At 41.1% G+C, this 19149-nt stretch overlaps 2 protein-coding genes and 1 non-coding gene across 4 annotated transcripts; all 3 read right to left on the bottom strand.

Annotated features, from left to right (window-relative positions):
• Positions 1369-1440, bottom strand: TRNAQ-CUG. The gene has a single exon. It is a non-coding gene; the product is annotated as a tRNA-Gln (tRNA).
• Positions 2979-4787, bottom strand: LOC8058291 (lysine histidine transporter 2). Its single transcript, XM_002439451.2, has 3 exons — positions 3548-4787; positions 3390-3458; positions 2979-3266 (listed from the first exon to the last, which is right to left on the bottom strand). The coding sequence occupies exons 1-3, from the start codon at positions 4727-4729 to the stop codon at positions 3168-3170; spliced, it is 1350 nt and encodes a 449-aa protein (XP_002439496.1). The 5' UTR covers positions 4730-4787; the 3' UTR covers positions 2979-3167.
• Positions 6861-11643, bottom strand: LOC8066651. 2 transcript variants are annotated; one of them, XM_021447065.1, is made up of 7 exons: positions 11359-11643; positions 11174-11245; positions 9098-9211; positions 8697-9013; positions 8530-8602; positions 7754-8436; positions 6861-6995 (listed from the first exon to the last, which is right to left on the bottom strand). In XM_021447065.1, exons 3-7 carry the CDS (start codon positions 9204-9206, stop codon positions 6981-6983), a joined length of 1197 nt encoding a protein of 398 aa, XP_021302740.1. In that variant the 5' UTR covers positions 9207-9211; positions 11174-11245; positions 11359-11643; the 3' UTR covers positions 6861-6980. The 2 variants fall into 2 exon arrangements, with proteins under 2 accessions (XP_021302740.1, XP_021302739.1); XM_021447064.1 differs by lacking the exon at positions 6861-6995 and having other exon boundaries at positions 7636-8436.

Here is a 19149-nt window from a genome sequence, read left to right as displayed (position 1 = left end):
TGACTTCATGAGACAGTGCGCACCATAGAGCCATCACTACTAAACCGGAAATATACTTTTGTGGCATTTCGTAGTGTTGTTGGCTGCTGTCGTTGTATTCTTGTTACATGAAGATGGCAGCCCTGCATGATAGTCTAATTTTGCTGATGCGGTCAACACTATCACCTATACATTTAGGTCGTCCGTGTACAACTATTTACATATCATCTTTGCTCCCACTTCTTTATGTCAGTTGAGCAATTTTGTGTATTGTATTGTATTGTATTGTAGATTTGTGCTAGTCTTCTCGTGCCGTCAACTTTGACATGGGTTCTGTGATGATGCTCATCAGTGGAATTTTTACTGTTTCTTTGTGGAGGAAATAATGTTAGGCCACGAAATATTTTGTATCTGTTTACTTGTCAGAGTGAAAGAATATGCATCAGTGATTTTTCTTCTTGTGGTACTAGTGGAATTTACTGGGACAATGATGTTGATTATGTTCAATTGCCCAAATTTATGGAACCAAACACGCCCTATCATTTTCGTTGTCCAAATTGAATCTCACCCATGATGATCTGGCCCTGATCCCTGAAGCATAGTTTTAAGCCCTGCTATCGTGGGAATACGTGTACAAACGCTATCAGCCCTAAAATAGCAAATTCTATAAACAAAATCGTGGTTATGCAAAGCTCATTGGTAAAACTCCAGTATTGTGGTTGTCTTGAAAAGTTGTCTTTTTTTTTTTGTGAGATTTACTCTACAGATTTCCTGCATTTTCCCATTGAAACCATTTATCCTGAGATTTTTATCTATTTATTCTCGGCACCACCATGGATGAAGGGAAAAAAATGTGAAATGAGCTCCATAGACTGCGGAAAATGCTAATTTCAGGCCTGCTGGCAAGTTAAACTTGTTTTTAAATAACGCAGCTAGGTCACTGAGATGTTTTTTTTTTTTTTTTTTGAAAACAGGTCACTGAGATGTTGAGTTCAAGGAGGAATTGGAGCCCGGGAAAATCTGTGGTTGGAGTCATAAACAGGTTCCGGCAAGATTTTATCTTTTTTGAAAGGTCGGTTCCAGCAAGATTTGAAACTGGGTTACATTTCCGCTAGATCGGGGAACCAACCACTTTTTTACATTTATCAAAATAAAAATAAAAAACTCGTTTACATGTTCCGGCAAAAAAAAAAAGAAACTCCTTTACGTGCCATTTATTTACTGCTATAAGAATGGAATAGGCCGTAGTGTATCTCATCTGCGGCTGCATGTGCCAGTCCGTCAGGTCCTCTTTGCAAGTTGCAAAATGACCGTTCACCAATAATACGAGTGACTGGAAAATTAATTAAAAGACAAAACGAACAAAAAGATATATAGCAATATAAAAAAAGGTTCCACCGAGATTTGAACTCGGGTTACTAGATTCAGAGTCTAATGTCCTAACCGCTAGACCATGGAACCGGTATGTACTTAACTTCCTCAAGTTCTTATTTATGATATAATCCCCAGAAATTTCCACCAGGGCTCCTCCCAATCTCTTTCTACTCCCCCTAACCCAAATTATAAGACGTTTGACTTATTCTAAAGTTTGACCGCTCATCTTATTCAAAAAAAAATTAAAGTCATTCTTGAAGAACTTTTATTAATAAACCAAGCCACAACAAAAGAAGTGATACTTTACACAAATTTTTGAATAAAAAATTTGTTGTAAAAAAGTCAAATATCTTATAATTTGAAATGAATTGAGTACGTGCTTTACGTGTGTGTGTATATACGCACACTGAAGACGCCTCCCAATCTCTTTCGTGCATGGACGCGCATGCATGTGGTGTGGGTGTGGGTATGGAATGTGTGACTAGCAAGGGACACTATGACTTGAAGTCCTTAAATTGATGAGGCAAGCATGTCTAGTAGTTAGGCTGAGCATGGTTGTCGTTCCAGCTATGCCACGCATGACTTCATAGGTCACATTGTATGAACGTTTGGTTCTCCCACAAATTTGGTGGATCCATGCGCGTATATAATGCTTGGTTTGTGGTGTTGTAGGAGCAACTTTTCTCACACATTTAGATAGGAATATGTCTTACCATAGACACGTACATGCCCACCTGCATGACCACTAGTTAATGCTTCTTCTGTCCCTGAAAGCTTCAATTTCTAGAGTTATTGTAAGTCAAATTTTTTAAACTTTGATTAAATTTTTAAAAAATGCTAAAATTTACGGTACCAAATTAGTATTATTAAATTTATCATAGAATATATTTTTATAAGATAATTATTTTATCTCATAGATATTGATACTTTTTTCTATAAAGTTGATCAAACTTTAAAAAAAGTTTTGACTGACACAAATTCTAGGAATTGAAGTTTTCAAAGAGACAGAAGAAGTATAAAAGATAACCATGATGTAATCAAGAAAATATTCTTCTTGACTGATATAACTTTGATTTAGATACCTAGTAGTATTAGCTAGACACTAAATTAATACATATAACTGGTCTTTGCGAAAAAGAAGTACATATTGAGTCTGTTCGATTATGTGTCTGTGTGGAGAAGTGCCTCAACCAAACAACATCGTTTCGCGTTACGCATGTGGCCACGCAGCACCTGCGAGGGCAGGATCCAAACACGCCCAAACTGGTTGTCCTCAAAGAAGCGGCCTGTAATTTTTCCTGATGCTTAAGAGTATAGCTTTTCTTTTGCGAATAAACAAACTTTATTAAAGATCAAATACACATTACAAGCAGTGGTGGAACCAATAATTTTAATTAAGGGGATCGAACAAATATGATCATATTTTTTAAGTATGATAAAATATATATAATTATATTTTTGAACAACTTTCTAAAAAAAAGCTACACTATATCTTATCAAAATCATCATATTTTTGCCAAAAGAAAGATAAAATTGATATTTCTTACACTATAAATATCAATGTTTATATAGGTATTTAAATGAAACACTGTGTTTGGTTGGGGGGGGGGGGGGCATTGCCCCTGCTAGCCCCCTGGTTCCGCTGGTGATTACAAGCAAACGACACGACAAACTCAGGAAACACAAGCAAAAACGACCTCATTACGACATGACCTAATAGCAAAATAAGCAAACTGATGTGCTATATTATTTTCACTCCTACTAATCTTAACTATAACTACCCTGCAGAACTGCTCCATCGTCAGCCTCGCCACTTAAGAGTATAGCTTGTAATTCTTGGCGCCAAGGATGATTTGCCGGAGTCCTCCAATGGTGCCGATGATCGTCAGCAACACGCCGATGACGATACAGATCTGAGAAAACAGCAATAGATCATGGACAGTTTTTTTAGTTTACTCTAACTATCCACGTAACTTAATGCCATTGAAAGGAAGATCGAATCAACAAAAACCAGTAGTGGGACGACCGAAACTTACAATGTTAATGAACCATGTGAGGCCATACTTCTTGGGCTTCCGCACCATCAGCCACATTATGCAAGGAATCTGCAGGCCATGGAAGAAAATTAGTTGCATGCTGTGTGTAATAGTATAATTAAGAATCAAGAAACAAGCTCGATCGATCGAAGTCTTACGAAGTACGTCGTTGGCGCGAAGCCGAAGCCTCCGAAGAATCCGAGCAGGCCGTCGAAGAAGGGGAAGGTCAATCCGATGAACATGGTAGCGGCGACATAAGCTGAGCGGGACACGAAGCGTAGCCAGAACCCCGGGTTGAACTTGTGCTTCTTGACGAGCACGGTCTCGATCATGTCGAACATGGGCATGGCGAAGACCTGGTAGCCGCCGATGACATGGATGACGACCATGAGGTTGGCGGCGGCGATGAGCCACCGCGGCTTGTCGAGGGTGATGAGCACGTTGGGGTCCACGGAGCTGCCGAAGGCGTAGTACCCGCCGAAGGCGACGGAGAAGTAGCAGAGCGCGACGACGGCGTAGGCCACGACGACGCCGCGCCACATGGGCTTCTTGGACGGCTTCTCCGGCGTGGACGGGATGGTGGCCTGGATTTCCAGCACCACGTTGTGCGCCGCGTACGCGAACGACACGGTGCCCAGCGCGCTGAGCATGCCGAACGCCTGCCCGGACGTCGTGGTCGCCCTGAGCCCGTAGTCGATGGCGCCCGCCGTGGCTCTGGCACCCTTGACCACCGACGTGCAGAAGGCGATCATGGAGTAGGCGAGGGACATGACGGCGGCGGCGCCGGAGACGGCGGAGATGGAGTTGAAGTTTGGGAGCTGGGAGAGGACGAAGTGCGGGGTGGCGAAGATCATGATCCAGAACGTGAGGCGCATGTCGGTGCAGCCGCCGCCGCCGCCCTGGCAGACGAGGTCGTGGAACTTGCGCAGGCACTGCCCGCCGGTGACCATGTACACGACGTCGGTGCCGGCCATGACGATGATCTGCAGGGGAAGGATGATCCAGAGGCCCAGGCGGTCGCCGAACACGTGCTGCCCGAGCTCGTGGTACCGGTCGAAGCGCTTGCCGGGGACCATCTCGTGCATCTGCACCAGCTGCCACAGCGTGTAGAGCGTGATCACGAACGACATCACGACCGCCACCGTCCCGACACCCCATCCCAGCTGCGACATGGCGAAGGGGAGGCCCAGCACGCCGGCGCCGACCATGGACGTCACGTTGTGGAACGCCGAGTAGTACCACTTGGCCGTGCGCGACGACGTGATGGGCAGCCAGTCGTCGAGGTTGACGACGGTCTTGAGCTTCTCCTCCTGCTTCTTCTTCTTCCGTGCCTCCTCCATCTCGATCGATCGATCTTGTTTGCAGCTGCGGGACGCGGTTTGATGTGATGTGATCTGTTTTCTGTTGCGGGGCTGCCCACGTGCACGCGCGGCGCGTATATTTATACACAAGTAGCAATGCCATCGATGGCAGAGAGAGTTTTGATCGACAAGATTTTGGCTGGGATGGATAGGCTTTCCCTAACCACTACGGCGGGAGAGAAACTGGGTTTCCAACGACTTGACACCAAAAGTCCGCGCCCGTGCCAGTCCCGTGAACAAACTATAAGAAACATCGTACGTCTCTCTCGTATCCCCGCCTCCCCTCCCAGGCAATCTCTCAAGTCCAATTTTTAAACCACGCAGACGCTCACATATACATATAAGCGTACACTCATGGATACATTCACGCACACAATTTTTTTTAGGAGTATCAGTAAATTTTTTTGTTGAAACAATGCGTAGACGTGCACATGTCCTAATCAACATGAAGAATTAAAAAAGGGTTGGAAGTAACCCAAATAGATTTGCTAAAATATTGTATCGAATATTACTATAGCAGAAGATCATGAATTAGGATATACTAATTTACAAAATGAAAGGGTAAAAAAATAGAAAAATTAACATTAACTAGCTAGAAAGGCATAAAAGAATTCTTTCTGCATTTTCTATATAACGCCATCACTACTAAACATGGATATAATAAAGCAAAATAGCTAAATTTTTATAAACTACCTGACCCTTTATAAACTATATATGATATTTGAAGAATACAAGAAAGAATCTTAAGGATACGTTGTAAATATATCACATAATCCAAACAGGAGGTGGACCACTTTCTACACTTGTTTACCTGTGATCTTCTGCTTTATCAATAGAAGTGGTGCACCTAGCAGATTTTTTTTTTTTTGCATGACTCAGTCACAAGTGCAGACGCTCACAAAACACGAGCGCACCACAAGCGCCTCGCTATCAAGGAACACATTGTCTACCACTGAAAAGCATATAGCGCCGTTAAATTCTGAAATAAATCTAGAAAAATGTAAGCACCCTTGTCAAGTCGGGGACTTAAACCCAACCAGTTCGCAGCAGATATTTTTTATAATAATATAATAAATCAAAGCTTCTTCCCCTGTTAGATGTCATGTTACTCATCCCGAGCACGGTTGACACAGAAAGTTTGCGTTACGCAACCGACCGCCTCTTGAGATGAGCCTGCTACCTCTCCCAGAATCAAGCCAACCCTCAACGCAAATAGGCACCAAACCAAACCAAACCAATCCAAATGCCTCAGAACGGTTAGAACCCACATCAAAACCGGTGGCTGCAAATGGTTTCTGTACAATTAGGCTTCGTTTGGCTGTCCATGAATATTATACAAGTGTGTATAGTTCCACCCGTGTATTGGATGAATCCACACCATCCACCCAATACACGCGCGATTTGACAACCACGTGTGAGCTCGCGGGAGGCCAAGTGGTTCTCAGCTGCTCCACTGGCCAGAGCCTTGGCACATCATCACGGCATGCATGGTGGATTATCAAATATGAACTGAACTATAAATACAACATATGCATGTGAGAAATAAAAAAATAAAAAAAATTCAAACTTAAGCTTATTGAGTTCAAACACTACTAGAAAAATAAAATACTTAACAAAAGAGTTGAGTAAAAATCGGTATATAAAAGATCGAGAAAAATAAATAAAAATAATAAAAGAAAGAAAATATCAGAAAAGAAAATCCAACATATATGTCCATCTGTAATTCTAAAAACCTTGCTTTGAAATTGAAAAAAAAACAAAAACACGAACACAATTTCACATAGAAAATAGAGAAATTAACATGCATACACATGACTGAACATAATCATTGAACTAAAACAATACACACACTTGAGTAAATGGCAGTACATACATGACCTTAAATGACACATTGGGTCATCTCATAAACTATGTTGCGTTCAAACAATATTCCAGAAACTATGCATGAATAAATTAAAACATTTCAAGTAACTGAAACTAGAGCTCTGCAAGGTCTCAGCTAGTTCTCTCATGACAAATCAACATTAATCTCTTTGATTCTTGATATCAACACTCTAACATGTCTAACTCCAATAGCTAAGATTGCTACAGAGGTATAATTTGAAGTCTATTATCTATGAATAATTCCAAGTACCAGCATATCTCCAAGAAAAAGACAACCAAGTATTTAACAATAAGATAAATTTGGAGACAACTCCAGCACCAGCATATATCTCTCTGCTTGAACTTTTTACCCCTGCATCACCTGAAACAAATGAGAAGTTATTAGCAAACTGAAGGACATGTCAAATGTGTGGTAGATTAGCAAACAAAAGCATATTTGTTTTGCAGTACATGTGTACAACACTCAGAAACCTATCATCAGTAAGTTGCCAACCTAATCAACAAGTAGGCAAGGCACTAGGCAGTACAAACCAAACAGTAGAAAATTAATTTGGTTATTTACTTGTTCTAATATGACAGGTTCTTACATTTTGGGTACGAGCTTATTACGGAGCTAACAATAGGAAATGAATCCTTCAAATATCTGTGAAGGATTGCTTGACTAAAATATTCACTATTAGGTGACAAAACACAAAAAGATGCAAGGCTGCTACTCTGGAATAACTGAACTGCACTCAAACTGAAAAACTCTGAACTTTTCTACTTTTTTTTGTTTGGAGTGGCCAGTAAAAATTATTCATACTTGATTACGAGGGCTGTGGAGTGGCAGCTAAACCATTTGGAGGCACTGGAAAAAAAGAGGATGGATAAGCATCTCAAATATCATCACTGCACATCTGTACTAGGTATCCAGACATATCTCAAATATCATCACTACACATTTACATTCATGAAAAGGGTTGAAACTATGGCCCCCATCCTAGAAATGTAAGTTAAATTGAAGAGCTATAAATTCTTATTTTTTAGAATTGTACTTAACAAGTAAAACTGAAGAACATGACCTAGAATAGATAAGAGGTTGCATTGAATAAAGGAAGAGGATGGGAAGAGGATCAGTACCTCCCTCCTTAACCACTTGAGACGTGTAGAAGGTTTTGCAGACATGAAAATAGATCTGTTTTGTGCATCCTTGAAAACACCATAGGCCAAAACTTTTTCATCATCTGAGAGCTCCTCCATGCTGTCCACAATAGAAATGCACATTGGGATTGAGAACTCTTCACTTGCATTAGTTCTTGCCTTTTCCTTTTTGGCCATCTCATCTTCAGCTTGCTTTTCTTTCATCTCTATAAACCTCCCCATCATTTCAACCACCTGCCCATCTTGTCGACGCCTTTGTGCTGCCTTTTTTGTCTTGTCACTTGTAGCATTGTCCTTGTTTCTTGTACTTGCACCTCTTTTTCCCATTCTTGACCTTGCAGTGGCATCACGTGCAACTGGTTGTTCCAATATCCTCAAGTCTTCATCATCAGTTTCAACATCATGTGCAAAAGAGTCAAAATGGAGACTCTCATCTTCTTCTCCCATATTATGTTGGGTGACAGTAGCTTGAGATGGCTGTGTGACAGGAACTTGGAAAGGCTGAGTAATAGGAGCTTGATAAGGCTGTGTGACAGTAGCTTGATAAGTCTGTGTGGGAGCAACTTGGGAAGGCTGTGTGATAGGAACTTGGAAGGGCTGTGTGACATTAACTTGGGAAGGAGCAATGGACGTGAAGTTTAGGGTTCCCTCAGCAATTTGTCCTACACGAGCAAGTGAAATCAAGTAATATTAGGAGAACTGAACAAAACATACTTGACTGGTAGGAATATAAAGATACAACAATGGTAACATACCGTCATATAGCTCCCCTAAAGCCTCAAACAATGGGAAAGATTTATTTTGGAACTTCTTGGCATTGCGATGAGACTATTTAACGAATACAAGAATGAAAAGTAATTAGCAAATGATGAGACTATTTAACAAGAATGAACAACAGAAAGAGACAAGAAAGAAATCTTACAGTAATGATGTTGTTCCAAACAGCTTGATCTGCTACAATCATGCATAGCTTATCATCCCATGACGCACCACTTTGCTTCCTTGCTTCTTTCAGAAGTCTGTATTCCCTCTTTAGCTCCCTCTCTTTGTCTTGGATTTGAGTCTTTGTAAAGTTGACATAGGGGAACTTCTCATAGAACAATTTGACAATCCTATTCCATGCATCTGGGGACCACCCATTCTGGCCCCTATAATGGTCATTATTGTGATCATGTAATAGTTCTACCAAACCCTTTTCAAGTCCCGCATTCCAATGAGCTCTTGGACGATCAGGTACAGCTGGAATAGAGAAGCACAGATAAGCTACAAATAATAGCATGTTTTTAATGTACCAACCTTCTAGACTTGAGAAAAAGCCCATACCTTTTGGTGATGGCTTTTTCTTTTGAACTCGTGAAGTCTTTGGAGACGGATTTCTTTGGGCAGCTGCAACTTGGAACAAATTGAGCCTTGGGGACCCTCTTCCAAACATTGTTGCTGCAAATACAAAAATCTAGTATCAAACTTCAGCATACAAAAGTCTGCAAATAAACATGGTTGCCACAGATACAAGAATCTGACTAGGCTTAGAAGACAGAAAATACATAAGCAAAATATTTCATGAGATACCAATGATACTCACATTTATTAGGATGAGTTATGACTGTAGTCATTCCACATATTTTGGGCTATCATATCTCTAACTGCGTTTCCATCATCTACTTGACTGCTAAGGGACGTTACATCATCACTGTAGTGATTGTCACCTTCAGGGAGATCAACAAAATGTTCTGGAGATATGTTGCTTTCTTGGTGATCAAACCAACTCTCATCCCCATTAAGCATCCGTATAAGATTGTGGAACACCACTGCTGCAACTGGTATCTTTACTTGGTTTTCAATAGGATGATGTGTTCCAACTTTTAAGATAGGGAAGCGTTTTTTAAGAACACCAATTGCTCTCTCTATGTGATTCCGCAATATGGCATGCCTATGATTGAACAACTCCTTATAATTTCTTGGACGTTGCTGGCCACGCCCAAATTCCTTCAAATGGTATCGAACACCACGATACGGCGCAATGAAGGATGGTGTGTTAGCATATCCACCGTCAACAAGATAATATTTGCCATGAGGCACATTGAATCCTCCAAGCATGGCTGAACTAAGAACCCTAGCATCAGTTGCAGACCCCTCCCAACCAGATGATATAAAGAAAAAGTTGAGATCAAGATCACATACTAACATCACATTTTGACTTAAGGTATTCTTTCTATTCCTATATGGGGCCTGTAGGTCTTGAGAAATGGTAATAGGAACGTGTGTTCCATCAATAAATCCCAAGCAATTCTGAAAGTAAGGAAAGAACCTTTGATCTGTGCTAATCTTCCAATGAGTTTCAGTTCCACTAGGGGACTTCACAAATCTATAGGTCAGAGATGGGATTACATTGAAAACATCCTTAATATGCCGGTGAATCGTTTCTCCACTATGATGGAATTCATGTTGTAGATCTTCATAGCTTGCATTGTGAGAGATCATGTAAAGAAAATGTCCAAGTTTCTCCTCTACCGTAATACCTCTCGTGTCACGTAGGAGATGTTCTGTTCGGAGATATGTCGCTATTGCTCTAAATATGTTAGGCTCCATGCGGAACGCAACAAGGCAATTTTTCTCATGTCCCTCTAAAATATTTCTAATCTTTTCTTCACCATACTGACTTGAAGTATGCCTTACTCTTTTCTGTATCCCTCCATTACTAGTTAAAAGATATAAGGCAGGCAACCAAAACATCATAATCTCCTCATCCTCCTCTTCCCTCCTCTTCCTAATTAGCAAATCCATTATCTTCTAACTAGAAGGAAAACTGAACCTAAGATGGCTGCAGCTAGCAAAAAAAAAGTTTCAGCAAATAACTTGGTAATGTGTCGATATATTTTGAGCATAGAAATATATTCCCATAGATATATTTTGAACATAAAAATATAGGAGACTGATATATCAGTCGTATCATCAATATATCAGCAACTAACTAGAGATTATCTATAATCTACACAGATCATGATACAAGCATTGCATACTTGTATAGAGAGCCAGAGCATGCAGTCAAATAAATTAGTAAAACGACTTACAGACAGACAGACACCAGCAGAGCTCGATCATGGACTTCACTCTTAATTTTACTCTTCATGCAATGATTCATCAGTTATTAATTTACTAATTACTATAGCTAGTTTATTGCCCCTATAACCATCATTAGCGATAACAGTGGTAATGGACTAAAGATAAGGCTGCACTAGTCAGCTTCCAGGAAATAGCCAAACTCAACTTGTCTCTATGCACATAGGAATGACGCAAGCTGTACTATTGTTCTCACTTAAACAATGACTTCCTAAAAGATCTGATAAAGGCATGCTTGGCAATGCTCTACACAAAATAAGAGGAGCTCTAAAAATTTACCGATGGTTTGACGCCCGAATGCAGCAGAGAAGTGTCCACCAAGATGCTACTCTGCCAGATCTGACTCTCGATCTGAAGGAAAAGAAGAAAGGTGAAATCGAAACCCTAATACTAAAACGAGGTGAAGCAGAACCCTACAGAATACGGGAGACGGGGAGAAAGAGTAAGAAAGATGTTCACCGGACCGGATGCGGCGGCGGCGGTGACGAGTTAACGACGACGACGTCGAACATACGACAGCGGTGACGAGGGTTGGCGCGGTGCGGAGGACGAGGGGCACGACACCGCGAGGAGGCGGTCGGTGGTGGTGCACCGGCGAGGAGGAGGCCGTGGTCGGAGGGGCACCGGCGGCGTGGAGGAGGTCGCACACGAGAGAGACGACGCGACGCGATGCGAGCTCGGTGTTTTCTTTTCCACGGCTCGGGTGGGGATTTTTCTGGCACATGTGGTTTGATGTGTATTGACCCCTCATCCACAGCAATACTCGAGCAGCCAAATGCAGATTTGCACCGAACGTGGGAGCTCACCCCAGCGTGGGATTCGGCCCATGATACACGTGGTTTGAGGCCCGATTCTGTACAATTAGTTGGCTAGTCCATTGCAGACCTGCAGCAGTACGCCTCCTTGTTGGCCGAAGCACGGAAGCAGAGAATACGAGAAACAAACATATGTAAGAAATAGCCAGATGTTTGATCCTTGTTTGGCGTTCTACATTGCAGATGTTTGATCCTTGAGACCAGTTAAGATATTCTTCATGAAACATACATACAACAGATGAACCGAGCTACTACAAACAATTGACTGCTAGGGTGCACTATGGTTAATTCTCCCCCTAAGCAGCACGACTATCCAATCCAGATAATGAACAAGCAGACACAGCAGAGCAGAGGAACAAGTGGACAACTTACATCTCAGTCAAATCTGCCAGTTATTCAGCAGTATTTCTCTCTCACAATAAGTCAGTCAACATGGCTTATCAGCCAAACGAACAATTGTTTGCTGATGGTAGAAAAAATTGTTGGACCTTTCTTCTTCTTCCTCCTCGTGTTTTAGTTTCAAGGCCCATCAGGGGTTTTGTGGAGTTAGGAGCTGCATATGCTTTGCAAATAAGTTAGCAAGATTTGTTTCTGTTTTAAAAGAACGAATTTGATTTGTCAAGGATAATGTTGTTCACAACTTAATAAATTTCATGAATTGGCTGGTAAAGATACATTTTAATAGAAAGATAAATGAAAACATACTTAAGCCAATGTACGTGTGGAGACACAATAAATACATTGTAGTACAAGTTAAAAAAAATACATTGCAGTACAAATTTTGAATCACTAAGAAATAGTTCCAGCTGAGACCGAGCTGTTGGCAATCATGTGTTTATCCAGTATCCTTTGAACTGCATAAATTGGAGTTCAGATACAAATTATCGGCATCTCTGTAACAGAAGTGTACTTCTTGATCTGAAAATTTTCCACTGAATTACACATGCATATTGCCAGGAACTTTCGCATGAACGGGATATTTATTACTGCATAATTGTCTGTCTGTCGCGCGCACTAGCGAGCAAAGCAGCATGATAAGGAAGATGTCAAAAGTCGAATGTTTAGACACATGCATAGTGTATTTGAGACCTTGTTTAATTCGTGAAAATTTTTGGTTTTGCTACTATAGCACTTTCGTTTGTATATGACAAATATTATCCAATTACAGAGTAACTAGGTTCAAAAAATTCATCTTATAAATTAAAGACAAACTGTGCAATTAATTTTTATTTTTATCTATATTTAATGCTCCATGCATGTGTACAAAGATTCGATGTGGAGAATCTTAAAATTTTTTGGGAACTAAATAAGGCCTAAATATAGACTATTTACGAAACTAAAAACACAGCTAAAGAGTAATTTGAGAGATGAATCTTTTGAGCATATTAAGTAAAACAAAAATGCTACAATCCCTATTAAACTTTAACAACCTAACAAACATCCCCTTAGGTATCTGAGGCTAGATGAGCCGACGGCACTGACGCAGCCGGCGGTTAGGATTATTTACGTACTCGGTTGCCCGACCCTATCGTGAATTCAGGGGGTGTTTGCTATTTTTTTCAAAAAAATTTAGGTTTTGGTCTAATAATTTTATAAAATAAAACTAAACACTATATAAAATTTTTAGCAAAAAGTAGTTATTCTCTATTTTGGATTTTAGACTCAAGAGGTAAAAAAAACCCAAAATTAGCCTCAAGAGGCTTCATAACAATAATAAATTCTATATTTTGAATAAAATTAAACATAATTCTAAAAATTTTAGCATTTTATATTTTATCACTCTAAAGTAGTTGATATTTTTTATTTTAGATTCTATGGGGAACTAAACACTCCCTCAATGTGTGACGCGAGGGGTGGCGGGATTAATTAGACAAGAATTGACGTGCGCCACTACATCCCTGCTGCCCACCATCAGCTTCTGATCCCTTGCGCCTTTTCCCAGATGCCACTGTTGGTGCTGTGGCGGTTCTCAGAGCGCGAGCGTGTAGTGACCCTTGGCCGCCGGAATGTCGCCGGCGACGTGAGAGATTCACAACAAGAATCGAGAGAGGAGGTAGGTAGGAAAGGGGCCCATGCTTCCTGTTCTCAGTTTAAGATTCACAATTCAGGTCTGGCGTGACCAGATAGTCGATCAGAGGCCTCACGCAAACAGCTGGCCAACAGAGCCCACAAGTCATAGATAGAAATGAAAACGTCTTGACGGATGGCGCCTCTACTCTATGGATATGGGGGCGACAGAGCGACACGACATTGTGGCCTTGTTCGTTTGACTGATAAGCTATGGTAGAAAATATTGTTTACTAATTTATTATGAGAGAAAAAACACCGGTAGATTCGACTGATCTTCTTGAGTCGAGCTGTGTCGTGTGGGGTGCGTGTGCAGGTGCAGCAAAGCCAAGGATGGGGCGGCGGGGTGCTAGAATCCGGTGTGCGGCGATGGGGATGGTAGAAGGACGGGGTGCGACCGTGCAGGAGTGGAGGAATATGCAGCGACAAGGGGAGTGACGGTTGTGGCTGGTGGAGGCATGCCGACAGCGGGGACCCGCAAAGCGAGAGTGAGGGCGAGGCCTACAACCAGCCCAATAAATCCACGGCAACAACCGATCCATTAAAACCATATCGGTCCAAACCGTTAGCAGGCTAACTTGTGACCTTCCTAAGGACACTCACAATGCAGACTTTATCATAGAGTCTAAAGTTATTTATTACCTCGAACAATGTGGATTTAGAGTCTAAATAAGACTTGGAGTCTTATTTTTTCTACCACTTTCTTCAATAAATATGCTGCCACATCAGCAAAATACCATAAATAATATGTAATTAATTGTCTTGGACTCTGTGATAGAGTCTTGCATTGTGAGTGCCCTAAGGTTTCACCCTTAAAGGCTTTTATTACATACTAGCAGAAGCCCCGCGTGTTGCCGCGGGTGCAACAAAGCAAGTTTGAAAGAGGCAAGCAGTGTGATAGAATTGCAGATAGATTTATTTTCCAATAGGCTGGCAACCACATAATTCAAATAATAGCGTTGTAATGTGCAGCATATAGATATGTGCATGCAAGACTGCTCATTGCACATATTGAAATGTGACTGATAAGCGGGACCGATAAGCGGGCAATGTGAGGTTCATTTTGGGCGCTGAGATCATTGAAAGTGGATTGGTTTGGAAGTATATAAAGTAAACTGGAATGACAAATAACCTCAGTTGCTGCTAACTAATGATTCTACTATTGATGGTGCCATCTTCGTAACCATGGAAAAGTGTGACATTCCAATCTTATGTTAAAGTAACCAATAATACTTCCAACTTTGCTTTCTACAAACTTACAGAGCAAGTGTGTCAACGACCTGGTAAAGTGGAAAGATAAGATGAATATGGAAATCGATTTTTTCTGTTTGTTAAGGAGAGCTGCAAAGGTTCAGGATTGAAGTTAGAGAGGTAATAAGGACACCCTTTTTTGTGAAACCCAATAGCAGCTGCTGAATTAGGATGTTTTGTTCCAGCATAGAAGCGATTATGCACAAAACATTCGGCGTTCAATTAGAAGCGAATAATAGGGAGGAATTAATGTCTAACTTAAAAACCCAAACATTCGAGCGATCTACAGCATGCAACTGTAGAGGAACGGCGAACAATATGATTCAAATAGTACTATGCTCATATGGACACGGTATTACTACGTAGCAGGATTCTAGTGACATTTTATATGGGCTTTGCACGGTATCGCAGAATTCTGTGCAGCAATGTAGATAAATGACTCCTAATCATAGCGTGTGCATGGCACCCCTAGGCAAACATTGGTACACTTTTTTTTTTGGAAAGGAATTAGTTGCCGGAGCTATCACCCTACGCAAGATGAGGGGAGCACGCAGCAAGAAAGGGAAGCAAGAGAGAAGGATTCCGGCTGAGGCTTCGCTGGACGCTTCGGCTCCAGCGAGGGGCTACATGTGCCTCCCCGGTGAGGGCTGGATGGGGCATGGCGAGCCCCCGGCCGCGTGCCCTCTAGGCCGCTGAAGGTAGGCTGACGCGGATACAACGCGGCGGTGATCGGCCGCGGAAGGCAAGCAACCGTGGTTGCGACACGGTGGGCCGCGTATCACAGGTGGACGCGACACGGCCGTGGGCCGGGTTGAGCTGGAGGGCGGGCACGGGAGCGTGCGACGCGGCCGCCGGCCGGCCGTAGCTAGAGGGCAGAGGCCGTGGTAAGGGCGCGTGTAGACAGAGCAACGCGGGGCCGAGGAGAGGATGGCCGCGGGGCATGGCGGAGGAGGATTTTTTTGTTCTCTGTATGAGAGAAGGTCGAAGGGAAGAGGTTGGGCATGCATGGTTTCCCGAGGACTGGGATGTGCGCCGCTGGTTCGAGAAGGTCGGCGTCAGACGCGTGGACGACATCGGATGGGAAGGCATCGAGAGGGCATAGGATCGGACGGTGCTGGTGGTTGCACTGTTGTACGCACGGGAAGATGAGTGGAGGCAAGGTGAGTATGGGGAGTAGGAGGCTGGCTTTGGTGCTAAGGCCGGACGGTGCTAGATTGGTTTCTGTACTTACAACAGTGTTATGTGAGGAGGTCCTGTTGATCTACAGTGATCTGTGAGAGGACTCTGCTTCTCCAGCTTTAGGAGTATAGTATAGATATCATGTCCACTTTTCACAGTTTGTGAAATTGTGCATGGCCTCATGGGCATCCTTCCAAAAATATGAATTGGTAAAAATCATTGATGCAGAACATATTCGTGCATGTGCCATGTAGCATCGACAAAATAATTTGCATAAACATGTCAATATGTACTGTATGGAAAAGACAAGTGCAGATTTATATTGCAAAAGTATGTGTGCAAACTTGTGTTATGTATAATGGGTAATGGACATGATTCTTTTTGTTTGCTTTTCTGCCCCTTTTATTTTCATTTTTTGCAAAAGTGCATTTGCTCTATAATGGTTTCGATAAATGAACTTTGAGTACACAACTGTGCGTTTGGAGAAAATCGATCTAGTGGTAATATGTGTAGATCTGTTTTTTATTCTGTGGGTAATGCACATTGTGTAATACCTAGATGATTGTCAATATACTTTTGCAAAGTGCAGATGCCTTAATTTAAACTGCCACTCTGGAGTGTGTCCTATATACTATATGTCTAGAGGGGAATAAGTTGTTTTAACTTGTAATCATGCCATAGAGTATAGTAGTTTTAGAAATCCAAATATGAGGTTCAGATAAATAAAATGCCTTGTATCCTGATTTTTGCAAATAAAAAAAGTTTGACACTGTAGTAAGGTTTTTGAGCTGATTGCCTTTCACTACCACAAAACTGAATACCTTTGAAGGTCAAAAACCCTCAAGGAAACCCCTAAAATCGCCAAGAAAATCAATATTGGCGGCTAGCACTCAAGGAATGGCCACCAAGGGTAGAGAGACAAGGAAATACTATTTTCTTGAGTGCCGGCCGCCACAAATCAATTTCTTGAGGGTTAAACCGTCAAGAAAATAAATTAGTGGTCAGATTTTTAACATCGTCGAGAAAATGTAACGACACCCAAGGATATAGGTTTCCTTGAGTGCCAATGACACTCAAGAAAATGTAAAAACATCCAAGAATATAGGTTTCCTTGAGTGCCGATGGCACCCAAGAAAATGTAAAAACACCCAAGGATAGATGTTTTCTTGAGTGCCGATGACCCTCAAGGATATGCATGAAAAAAAAGAGAAACAATCTCATATTTGTTGTAGCTGAGAATCGAACTCATGACTTGATGTTCCATGTGAAACTAACTTACCACTACACAATGAAGTCTTTTGTGACTAAGTGAATGTTTCTTTCTTTTTGTTTTCACTTTAGTGGATCTTGTAATGAATATTTGAGAACCTAAATGATTTCAAATGAAAAAAGTTTGAATTATAAAGTTTTATATCTCATCGAGTACACTTTGGTTTAGGTTGTATCTCTATTTGAGGTCATTTGAAAGATGCAAAAAATTTAAAGTTTAAAGTTCTAATAATTTAAAGTATATTTTATGGACCCCAAATAATTTCAAATGAAAATTTCATCAACTAAGAAGTTGTATATCTCTTCGGGCTCTATAACTTTGATATAAACTTTGCCTCCATACGATATTATGTTACTTTTTAGCTTTAAAATAAGCAGGCATCTCAAGCTAAGTGCTAGTATATGCATTCTCTAATGCATAACAACACAAAATTATAACTTTTAATGGATTAATTTACTAACAAAAATTATATATCATTTTCCAAACATGTCAATGGAGCGTTTATGTCTATAAAATGCAATGTCTAACTAACAAGAATGCAATGAGTTCACTATATCGGTGGTTAAGAGAAATATGACTATAAACTATTTTTTTCTTGGCAGCTACAATAATTTACTTGAGGGTTTACACCCAAAGAAACTAGAACTTCCTTGGCGGTTTCTAGTTACACCCAAGGAAATGTGAATTACCTTTGGTGGTTTATAATAACACTCAAGGAAACATAGAATTACCTTGGCGGTTTCAACTAGCACTCAAAGGAATATAGATTTAACTTGGCGGTTTGGTTTAGCACTCAAGAATATGCATTTTCTTGGGGGTTTTATACAACCCTCAAGGTAATTGTATATCCTTGGGGGTTTAATTTCACCCCTCAAGGAAATTGCTAGCCCTCAAGGATACTCAGTTTTCTGGTAGTGTTTGGCTTTCTTGCTAGGCATATTAAATTCATTTAGGTTCCAGGTGGTGAGGTTTAAGGGTACATGATTCTGGTGATACGTTGGAGTATCACCTTGCCAAATATAGTGTTTGTGTACTCCCATATTTCTTTGCAAACAATAAATGATGATATCCATTCATGTTAATGACCCTAATCGTGGAAAGCATGTTACAGGAACTCATGCCTAGTAATCATGTACATTATAATTAGTTGGTCATTAGTCATTTAATTGATGCTAACAGATGATCCTTCTTGGGAACAATGAATTGTTTATGTTAAATATGTTTCATTAAGATCCACAAGATCTGTTCTTCAATCTGATTTATAACTTTGGAGTTGTCGAACCTGCTAAACTGAAATTGTCCAAATCTCAAATCCTGAACAAGATTGGAGCACTTAGAGCATCTCCAACAGTTTTGCAATTGAGGTTTGCATTTGAGTAATTTGCCAAAAAGCTCCAAAAGAGGTATCCAACGGTTTTGCATTTGGAGTTTGCAATTTGGGCAACTTGGCAAATGAGGGAGCAAACTTGGCAAAAATGCCAAGTTGTGGATGGCTTTGCAAACCCAATCGCGCGAGCAAAGTCACGAGCGAGGAAAGCGCGCGCGCCTGGAGACCTTCTATTTTTATCATTTGCCAAGTTCAAATGCTAATTCCTTTGGAGATGACCTATTTTTATCCTTTGCATTTTGTTATGGGAGTTTGCAAATAACAACAAATGTCAAGTCAATTTGCC

This window comes from Sorghum bicolor, chromosome 9 (assembly GCF_000003195.3).
Source record: "Sorghum bicolor cultivar BTx623 chromosome 9, Sorghum_bicolor_NCBIv3, whole genome shotgun sequence".
NCBI classification, from domain to species: domain Eukaryota; kingdom Viridiplantae; phylum Streptophyta; class Magnoliopsida; order Poales; family Poaceae; genus Sorghum; species Sorghum bicolor.
The sequence above is the reverse complement of the archived record's forward strand: the minus strand, read 5'-3'. Positions and strand labels throughout refer to the sequence as shown.